The following is an 11,461-nucleotide window of genomic DNA, read 5'->3' as shown; positions in this document are numbered from 1 at the left end:
CAAAGAAACTATCAACGCACACCAGAGGGTTTTATTTTTTTTATATGAGTACCTTGTAAAAATGTAAATTTGCATAAATATTTTTTTGAAATTTATATTTATTACTATATGCTTATAAAATACTGTTTTTATATAAATGCTCTTAAGATAACGAATTTACTAATACCGTCAATAAAAATCATATTTATTTTAATTAAAAATAAAATAAATTTTTGAAATTATTTTTTTGTTTTCTATTACGATCGTCTTAAAATATTTTTTTTTGCACATCTATCCATTACGAATATTTTAGTCATCTTAATTTAAAACTCTTAATTTTTTAATGGCGTTTGTTGCCGTAGGTATATACACAAAAATAAGAATGAAAAAAAGTAGAATAGCAAAATAAGTGTTTTACAGGGTATACATGCAAATATTAATTTTGAGAAGAAGGTATTCATGCAAAAAATTCTACCGAAAAAAAAAACTACTACCCAAAAAAAAATATCTCAAGTTATCTAATTTTCCTTTTTTTGGGTTAATCTAATGACATTTTGAATTATTCTTGGCATAATAAATTAATTTGATCGTGAATTAAATTTTCTCATTGACTACCCATTGATTACCTAACTGTTATAAGGTGGTCCTTTACTAGGTTTTGCATGGACAGACTAGTATAGGTTACGGATTAATTTGTCGTTGTAAATATTTTTTTCTTTATCATGCTTTATTTATAAAAAATATTATTTTGCATTTAGGAGGTAATTTGATAATCTAAATAATTTATGATGAAAAAGAGGGGAGAAAATTTAATATTAAGAGCAATATAGATAAATACATAAAGATACCAATATTTCACATATTATTACATCTCTCTATTCACTTTTGAGTTTTAATTATTCGCATTGTTTGTGAACTCTCTGACAAACTTTTCATACATTTTATCAAACACCAGTTTTGTTTTAAGAAAAAGTAAGTGTCTTTTTGTTGGCAAAAGCAACACTAAGATATATCAGAAAAGTGATGTACCACAAATCCATTATCAATCACTCCCAAATTGTCATTGAACACTAAGGTGACTAAGATAGGAGTTGAACATGTACATAACTCTGCTCATTCAAGTTAGCTAACCTCTTGTCACAAGAACATGGTTCTATCTGTGGAATATAAGTTAGGCAGTGATAGAAAAAAATAAAAAGAAAAGGAAAGAAAGTTAACTTATATGAGCTAGCTGCCATGTACTTTTTGTAGTGACAGTCGTGATCGAAGCCATCGGGGAAGAATAATATCAGGCCACACGACATGGTGGATGCCATGTGAGAATCTCAACTTTGTTGATTCCAAGTCTTTCATACATTCTTAAGCAATATTACCAATATTTGGCAGGTCTCTTTCACTTTTAGATCATTCATGAATCATAGAGCAACAAATCCTCTAAAAAAATTTATTCATAAACAAATTTTAAAATCCAAGTTGCGGGAAATTTGGCAGGAAAAAAAAGTTTGACAGCCAAGATGCACGACTTGTGCAACTAATTTGAATATATATGCATGTAATCCTGGGTAAGGTGATTTAGGCTTGGAACTGAGGCTTGAGGATTTTTATTTGTCCATCTCCCTATCTGGGTTTTGGTCTATTGACTTGGATATTTCTGAAGATTGTAACAATAAAAGCATCTCAATATAAGATATTCTAATTTCCACTGATATTAAATGCCTCAAAAAACCACAAATACCACAGTACCACAAATAGCAGGGGATGCGAACTCCTTTGGTGCACCAATATGACATGATCATCATGTAATGTATGATAATTAAACATGTCAGGAAATTTGCAGAGATCATTGAGTCTCAGATCATCGACAAATCACAAGAACGACAAAGCAGAACCCTCGCAGCGCCTTCCATCATCTCCTAACCGTGCACCCCACCAAAATCCGTGACCAACTGAATAATGGAAAACTAGGTATCCTTACAGTCCATACCACTAGTCAAATATGAAGATTATCACAAAAGGGCAATATGATTTCTTAATAATAGATTGATATACTATGGCAGCAAAACATGGAAGAACACAGCTCCTGAGGTGAACTTTGCTATGCTTCACTTTGTAGCAAACACTATCAGGACTCAAGTATATAATAGTAGATCCACAGAAGAGCACAATTGAAAACTACATGTAGGTGAAAACGGATCTCCGTTTCTAGTGCACAGGATTTGTCACATTAAGAGATTACAGATATGAGAAGTTTCAAGCAAATGGTTCCCTGCCATTCTCTGCATCAAGAGAATGACTTCAAGACTTCTGGTTGTGCAATGTACACTTCCTCAAACTCATTGTCATCTGAGAAAAGAAAACAGATCATTACATATCTAGTTGACAAAAAAATCGTGGAAAAAGTATAGTACAAAACAAGAACTTGCAAATTTAAATGACATTAGAAACGAGGTGGGAAAGCATTATAATGTATCCTAGCTATCAAAGAATCACAAAAGGCCACTCTTTTGTTCTAAAAGAGATGATCTCAAATATGCTAAAGCTTCATTTATTAAACATTTCAATAAACAGTTTCATTTAACTAGTACTGACATCCACGTCTTCTTATACCTGTCATTCTCTTTTTCTGCCTACAGCAACCATAAACTAGAATGCATAACAAAGTTCTCTAAATACAATGCTGCACCTTTTTCCCTCCATTTCCCTACGAATATGGTTTTTTGACATAGAAATATGTTTTTTGGAACTGCCATTTGAGATAAATAATAAAAGAATGAAACCAGAGTTAATATTTAAAAAAAAAAATCTGTGAATTGATGACTGAAGGGTAACTCTCATACCGTTGTGCTTTGACCAAATTTTTGAGATGCAGCCTGCTGTCCTCGTATCATCTTCAGTTACTCTTAGAACTCTAAAGAATATAGGAGTACATGGTAGCCATTTGTCAATCTAATGTCATCTTTTCCCTCAATGCAAACTAGAGTATCTCAAGCTCTCACAAAAATAACAGAATCAAATAAGAACATCTTAAGAGTTATTTTTGTCCTTATTCCTAACATGTGTAAAGGAAAAAGACAAAAAGACACTTGTAAGAGAATTGTCCTCTCCGCTTCTTAGGCACCAAAATAAAAATAAAGGTAACAGACTCGGCAAAATGCATCCATAAAGGGCATCAGTTGTAACTTGTGTATGAATGCACAATGTTGATCTTCTTAATCCAGTTATAACTCATGCCTAACAACACACTACACTGGTTGAAACCGCACTATGCTTTATAATGTAGCTTTGACTAAATTATTGATAGATGTAACTTGTCTCTCCTAAGGATTAAGAAAATTATTATATTAGCATCTGTCATGGGCCTTACATGGGCTCCCAATTCTACAGTATCACAAAAGGAACATTAACTACATGCAGTGTGGGACATTCAATTTGTAACTATCTTACGAAGGGAAGTATAGCAAGCAGCTCCTTCCATATAACTTGTTATTGCATACAATTAGCTTCTCTGGATAGTATTCCAGATTGTATTCCAGCCCATGTAGCACTAAATCCATTTCCTTGGCATCTTTCATATTCAGGAACTTTGCTTAAAGAGGAAACATTTGATAATCCCCTTTTTCTGAAGAACAAATTCATTATCAATGAAAACAGTCGAGTAAAGCAAATAAAGTCTTAAAATATGGATATCTAAATTGGTTTTGCTAAATTGAGAATGCATACTATGTTGAGCATTCTTGCTGAAGTGTTTGCCTTTCATCCAATATGCTACATGTGTGGACCCAATCAAGACTTAATGATAGGGACTAGCACTTTGCAATGACTTGTTGAGTCAAAGAACAGCTTGCAGGAGGGATTAAAAAATAAAAAAAGATAAAACGTCTAACAAGATATTAGGTTTTAACACAAAATATCTTAAGCAAACTCTTAAGTATGCAATTCTACTTATATAAAAGAATGAAGTTAATACCTTGATGGTCGAGTCTCACAACAAAGCACTTAACATATGCAGGCAAATGCATGAAGGTAACCATACAAGTTAGTTGCAAACCCTAGCCCAAATAGTTTCTATCATAGCCTCCTAAAAAATGAATTCATTCTTCAAAAATATAGCCTCTCTATCTTGTAAGAAGCTACTAATATAGCCCCATCTTTCATCTGCAGTCAAGTTCCCTGCTTAGAACTCTTAAAAAAATCTGACCTGTCCAGCAATCTGAAACCATCCAGAAGATTGTTACGACTTACGACCATCTCAAATTCTTGCTTTGCTGATATAGGTGTAAAGCTTCCATCTAACTTTGATTTTCTGTACACTCAACTAAAGTTGCAAAACCTTCCTAAAGTACTAATTCCTTCAGCAACATCACCTCCTCCTTTTTCTTTTTGTTTCTTTCCTTTCCCCTTTTTTGGCTGAGACTACTAATAGAGCCCTATCTTTCAGAACTCTGATAAATCTGCACTAAGTTGACTTGTCCAGCAATCTGAAGCAATTCAGAAAACATCCTAGAGAACCTAATAAAACCATAAGTCAAGAAATGCAAGATAGATTTGATTACGATTAAATCACCTAATGTTGAGCAGTCTCATGTGAAAATATAGCAGAGATCAACCGATCAAAATTGCTAGTGCGCACTTGTATCTTTGTGACTAAACAATAGCCATACTAGGCCCTTGTTCATACCCTTAGCCAAGCAAATTTATTACAAGCAAAAAGCCTAAAAAGTCCAGATAAACAGTTGAGATCCCGCTTTAACAATTTTATTGCATCAAAAGAGGGGAATATCACTTTTGTATACTGCCTTGACATAAAACTCAGCATGGACTGATGAAAGCAGGGATGTTGTCATCAAATTTGGCAAATAGCAGGTGCTTGAGTGTAAGACAGGTGGGAGCACTGTTGATATGCATGTGCAGCAAAGAAAGATGCCAAACATTTTTCTTTCAGAGATGATTACCTAACAGATCTGAACCCAGCAGGGGAAAGTCAAGTGATAGAAAACACAGCAAATAATAAAGAATATATGATAGATTGAAGCAAAAGGAGTTGTAGAAAATTCCGATGAGGATCCCAGACCTAGAAGAAACTAAATATGGGAGCAGAAAGGCCTTGGAAATGCAGTTAATATAAAGGGTAAAAAGCTAGAGAATAGCCGCAAGATAGCTAATAAGCTTTATCTAACATTTTAAAATGACATGCAATTACGCATAGCAAATCCAAATAAATTCACCTGATAAACAGATCAGTTAGGTCATACAAGTTAGTCATTGCAATATTTTGCATGTAAATGTTGGTCATCAATAGAATCAAGATTTTAATAAATATAAACAGAGCAGAAGAAGAACAAAACCTTTTCTGAGAGTCAATGCCACAACAGCATCATTCTCGACCTACAAATAGATTAATAAAAAGAAATTAACGAACTTTGCTTGTCCTGTTGTTTTTCTACGAAACAATAATCAATTTATGAAAAGCATCAATCAGGGAAAGAAGGATGCTTGTAAAACAATCAAATTTGGAGTGAGGTCAGACTGTCTTTTTTGAATACAATTACCTTCTGTTCAGCTAATGTCTTTGAATCATCTAAGACATCATTAGTTGATGCCAAGGTTAAACGCTGATTATTGCTTGGTTGATCAATCAAAGTTTGCAATTTCTGCTTAATGTCTAAAGTTGTCTCAGTTGGATCACACTGCACAAAGTAGGTTGTCTTGTTGCGCTTTACACGAATATACATAGCCTGAATCATATAAAGGGCAGCATTATAATGAAACTGCTAAAGAGAAGACACTGGATAGAGAAGACCAATGTTGCCAGTAAACTACATTAACAGAGTTATAAAATAAGTAGCCCAACCAAACAAACCTGTTAAAAGTCAGATAACTAGTTCTGCTCATGGGAGCAAGCTCAACATAACATTTTTCTTTTTCCTCAAAAACATAGTAAAGAACTTATTTTAACCCCTCCTAGAGCAGTATAACTCAATCCTTCACAGAATTACCAAACCTTCCTCCAATATCACATCCATTATTTTAGCTTCATACATTTACAATATAATATAATTAATACATACATACATACATACATACATACATGATACATACATATATATATATATGTATGTATGTATGTATGTATGTATGTATGTATGTATATGTATATCCTTTGTACTTGGACAACTAGCTCCACATGTTGGTTCTAGCACTTAAGAACTGGTTTACTAACAGCCAGCATATTCTTTAAGCTTAAGAGAAAAACGTCCTACCTAGTTCAAGTAGGTTCCTCCTTTCTACCAAATTATGCCTTGCGGAAAAAAAAGAAGACGAAGAGAGATGAGCCATATGCATTTTAGAATGAAATAAGCACTAAAAAGTTGAGTTTTGGAACATTTAATAGAAAGTAACATGTGGCTTAATATATAAAAAAGAAGTGCTGAGAAAGAAAATCTATTGTTAAATGTAGACATGGAACACACTGATATGGAACATGGTTGAGGATATGCCGCATCAGTTATTCATCACGATTTACACATGCCAGCAAATAAAAGTAAAGTAGGAGTATGTGAAGATCAGTAGATACCATTTTCAAAAGACAGCTGCAAGGAAAATTAAATATATTTTAACTTCTGATACAAACAGCTAAGCAGATAAGCTGATTGTCCTGGTCAGGCTACTGCTAGACAAGCTGTAACGTAAAATCTGCATCATAGATTATAGAGAACATATGAGAAACATCCATAATATGATATACTATTTCCAGTGTTGCAAGATGACATGAGAATCAACTATAGCAATATGCACAACTAATTATTTTTAAATCTTTTAATTTTAGACATGGGAAGAGAAGTCAAAAGAACAATTCTTTGCAAACCCAATAGATCACCAACATATCATTTCTTTACAAAAATGATCTCTTTTTGTACAAAATATCATATAATTTGACAAAAATTTGACAAACTAATCAAATAATTGCTTCCATAGAAAAGATTACAAGTTTTCATGTGTACACACAAAAACCTAAATAGAAACATATAGGTAGAGAAAAAGGGGAATGAAATTAATAACCAGATGTTTGTTCTTTGGACCATTCCCAATTCCTTTTGCATTCTCTGCTGGTGGCCTGCTGCAAAATATATATTCTCGCCAAAATTTACCTTTGGAAAACACTTAACAAGTAATGCAGGCCATTCAAGACATTTTTAGCTGTAACACTAGTACACTCCCATCACCTTCCACTGCTCACTAAAATGATGATCCTTCCCTTTAAAGTTGACCATTTTTAAAAGCATCAATCCATCTATCTCACCATTGACGAAGTATATAACAAAAAAATAAGACAGTTATGCCTGAAACCAACCTTCAGCATCAGCACTGCACCAAAAGCCCAGCTCAGCCACCAAAAACAACTACACTAACAGTGTGATGTGACCTCTTACTGATTAGAATCTAGGGTGAAAACGAATAGGATATAGATAGGATATTAGTTTATCCACATTTGTAACCATATTTTTCAGATCGATACGGATTCGGATATTAAACGGATACCAAGATTAGTATCCATATTTGTTCAAAATGGATATAGATACGAATCAGATATTAAGCTTATCTATATTTGTTTTAGATGAAAATAGACACAAGTCAGATATTAGATGTATCTATATTTTCTCTATCCGAATAGAGATATAAGCCGGATATTATTTGAATATAAATCGAATTTTGTCAAATGAAATTCTATGAAAAAATAAATAAATGACATAATTATAAAGGACAAGTACGAAATCCACTATCAAGATTACAAGCAATGCACTGTAACCAGGTGATGGTCTAAGACATAATTTTAAACTTGCATAGAAACCAATTTGACCAAAGGTTTGGATCACTAATCCAACCTGATTTGTGTTAAAAATATATTAAAAATTAAAACTATTTAAATAATGTATGATATAAGTATTAAAAGTTTTCTATATTAAATACCATTTTTACTTTTAAATTGTAGCATGAATAAAAAGAATCATGAACTATCTATTTTAAAGAACTTTTAAAATATATATACATAGGACTATGTTGAACTAAGTAATATTTTTAAATATTTTAAACAAAAATATTTTTAAAATATTATATAGAATAAAATGAAGTTATCATTTTAAATTTTTTCTCAAGAAGAAGATAATTGAATTTTCATGAAATAATTAATTAATAAAATATGAAATACCATAAACATATTTGAGATGACCATATTTTATAATGTGAACAAATTTTGATTAAGTACGATAAACCATAACTATGTACTAGAAGTGAATGCTGCCATGGTGGTTGAGTGGTAGGCAAAAATTCAAAAGGTCTTGGGTCCGATCCATTGTATAAGTTTTCACAGAATTTTTTCCTATTATAGATGCTTGTAGACTTTTTTAACCGGATATCCAATCTGTATCCAATATCAAAAAAAAAAAAAAACGTAATATCCAAATTCATAGAAACCCAATGTATGAATCCATACCCAATATCTGAAAAAAAAAAAAGAGCATATATAAGGATCTGTATCCAAATCTAATTGAATACAAAGATTTTATCCAAATCTAATCTGAACTAGATACGGCAATGAATTCGGTTGGGTAATATCTGACCCTTTTTCATCCCTATTAAATTTTTTTACAGGTGATGTTAAGGCTAATCTGGATTACCAGATTTATTGGAAGTTTTATACATCTGTTTTCCAGAAATCTACCAACAGATATAGACAGATGCACAACTTTTGTTTGAGGATCATGGAAAGGTTTTGTTGTTTCCTTAGGGGGCCATGATCGATAAGGGACGGAACTAGCATTTATAGGTCAATTTATGAGCATTGGCAAGGGTTTATTTATGGACTATTACCTGGTTTTTTGACAGGTTTGTGAAGAACAGCTGGCAATCTCAGGAAAGGCTAGAAAAGAAGAAGAAGAAGAAGAATGGTAGCCACTTAAACCTCATAGAAAACCTTACAAAAAACTCTATCCTCTTCAACTGCCAATCTATTTACATAATAGCCACTCTATCCTCGTCATAACACAAAGAAGCAAACCACTTGTTAGAAAGGACTCCTATGAAGCAAAGAAATAATACATGGCATCTCTAAATCGCTTCTAAATCTCAATAAAAAGGAAAAAATGAAGAAATTTGAAAGAGAAGATCAGAGTGTATTTCTTAATGTCCTTTAGATAATAAAATTGATTTGATTAACTAAATTTCTTCTATAATCTACCAAGATTATAATGGATCCCTAATTTGATGGACCATGGACCTTCTCTGATATTTATGAAAGCACATGAAGCCAAAAGTTCTCCCTGTAGATGACTGTGTCATCACTTCTGTTGCATGTAGTTCAGCCTGAGATTACCATATTTACATGTGGCCCCTCTAACCACCCTGGATAAGGTCCATGTATCTCTTTCTCTGGTGATACATAGATGATTGCTAAGCCAAAGCAAAATTTTCATGTTCACGTTCATGATCAGTTAGCTTGTTCATCAAAAAAGTATACTTTCAGCCTTCATATCATATGGTATATGTGTTAGCTTAAACACTATGTTCCAACCTTCAACCAAACAACCATGAGTTTCTTGACAACAGGTGTGTGGTTATCATGGAAATGATATCACAGAACACCTGATCCTTGACAACCCAGTAAAGAAAGAAATTAGGAACTGGTGCTTCGTGACTAAATGCCTCCCAATCCATATTTAGTTCATCTTATCCACTATGTATGTGGGAAAACACAACACATGAATTATCTCCATTCCGCTTGTAACCTAACACTTATATTCCAACTTGACTTTTTGGGAATTTTGTGGAACCAAGATGAAGGGGCTGGATCCTAATCATAACATGATTTCTTGAATTGGACACTCTTGGCATTTGCAATGACAGCTTCAAGTTTTGCACTTCTCCTCATGGCAAGATCTCTCAATACAATGTTCATGATTTTATAAGAAGAGCTATAATACCAGGTATGATGTAGACTCCTATGATGAGGATCATGCACAAATAGTAGAAAGATAATAGACCAACATTTTTTCCTTTTTCTAGTTCAATATATCAGCCAATACATCTGAAAGTCTCCATCCTGTTTAAACATGAACCTGCCATCTCAAGCTGAGATAAACCAAGATCTCAGTTTTTCTCGGTTCCAGTCACCCAATGTGATGATTGATACCGCAGCTTTTATAGGCATTGTCTATGATAAGCCTTTCAAGAGATGGAGACAGACATTTAAAGCATATCAACAAAGTTTTCCACATGGAACGCTGATGTTTGTTGCTTAATAGAAGTTGCTTCCATTTTCTCAAATCTTGATACACACCACCATTACTATTATTATTAAGTCATTCAGTACAATGCTTATTGGCAACCTACATTAATTTGTCATTTATGTTCTTCAAAGGAACTCAATCTTCAAGGAGAATTATTGACATCAATCTTCTTCCGCGCAGCAAGAAAGGCCATTGCCAAAATCTAGGCAAACAATCCAACCACTCCGCAAATTGGTGGAGAGGATAATGATTCCATCAACCACTTACAAAGAACAAACACCATCCAATCTCTTTTTGCTAAAAAATCACCGTCAAAATTTGGAACAAGGATTAATTGTAAACCACAAATTTCTAGCGATCATTAGAACAATGACAGCAGCAGAACACATAGATGAATTAAAACAATCAGCGCCACAAAATATATCCAATTATCGCAAAAATTTGAATGCCGAAAATAACAAAAAAAAAATGTAATCCACAACAAATGCAAGTAGATGGAAGACTTTCTGCACGCGAAAATAACATAATTTCCCAACAACCATTGGCAAAAATTAAAGGGAAAAGATGAAAGAAATCGAAACGAGGCTGGGAGAGAGAGAAGAGACCTTAGAGCGATCGGAGAACCCGTAAGCTTGGAGGAGATGGAACTCTAGGTCTTGGCTTCCAGATCTGATGGGATAGATAGGAGAGAGGAGATGGAAACCTAGGTCTTGGGTTCGCGATAAGATGGGATAGATAGGAGAGAGGCCGCGATGGAGATCGGGGAGGAAGCTTGGAAGAGACGAGAGACGGGCGTCGTCAAGATCGGTAAACCTGAATAATTTTGTACTCCAACGAGGGATTTGTGCTCTGAGGATGTATATGTATGTATGTATGTATGTATGTATGTATGTGTGTGTGGGTGTATACGTACATATATATACATACATATATACATACATATACATATAAATACGCGTGTGTGTGTGTGTGTGTGTGTATATGGAACCATGACGTGTACGAAGTAATCCCATGCGTCACATCAATTTTTGACCGTCACAGGGGATTGGTGAGCTAGGAAAGAAAACGAGGGGTGTTAGATAATGGTAATCCAATTAGTAACAACTTTCTCACTGGTATTTTAATTACATTTAGATCTATATTCTTTGTTTTACATATGGATTGCAAATGATGGAAGTATGAAAGTCAAAATTGCTGGT

General features: G+C 33.5%; 1 protein-coding gene across 2 annotated transcripts; it reads right to left on the bottom strand.

The window, feature by feature from the left end:
* Positions 1-1,982: 1,982 nt before the first annotated feature.
* Positions 1,983-11,101, bottom strand: LOC120103676. Of its 2 annotated transcripts, XM_039131128.1 has the most exons (5): positions 10,868-11,099; positions 6,554-6,672; positions 5,529-5,714; positions 5,325-5,364; positions 1,983-2,322 (listed from the first exon to the last, which is right to left on the bottom strand). In XM_039131128.1, the coding sequence occupies exons 2-5, from the start codon at positions 6,554-6,556 to the stop codon at positions 2,261-2,263; spliced, it is 291 nt and encodes a 96-aa protein (XP_038987056.1). In that variant the 5' UTR covers positions 6,557-6,672; positions 10,868-11,099; the 3' UTR covers positions 1,983-2,260. The 2 variants fall into 2 exon arrangements, with proteins under 2 accessions (XP_038987056.1, XP_038987060.1); XM_039131132.1 differs by lacking the exon at positions 6,554-6,672 and having other exon boundaries at positions 10,868-11,101.
* Between the last annotated feature and the right edge of the window lie 360 nt (positions 11,102-11,461).

Source organism: Phoenix dactylifera, chromosome 1 (assembly GCF_009389715.1).
Source record: "Phoenix dactylifera cultivar Barhee BC4 chromosome 1, palm_55x_up_171113_PBpolish2nd_filt_p, whole genome shotgun sequence".
Taxonomy (NCBI): domain Eukaryota; kingdom Viridiplantae; phylum Streptophyta; class Magnoliopsida; order Arecales; family Arecaceae; genus Phoenix; species Phoenix dactylifera.
This window is presented reverse-complemented; position numbering and strand designations above follow the sequence as displayed.

Excerpts from the sequence above, each read along its gene's own strand:
- LOC120103676 (XM_039131128.1), bottom strand. Across the intron at positions 5,365-5,528 it reads AGACATTAGCTGAACAGAAG|GTCGAGAATGATGCTGTTGT; the intron begins GTAATTGTATTC and ends ATCTATTTGTAG. Across the intron at positions 2,323-5,324 it reads GGCATTGACTCTCAGAAAAG|ATGACAATGAGTTTGAGGAA; the intron begins GTTTTGTTCTTC and ends TTCTTTTCTCAG.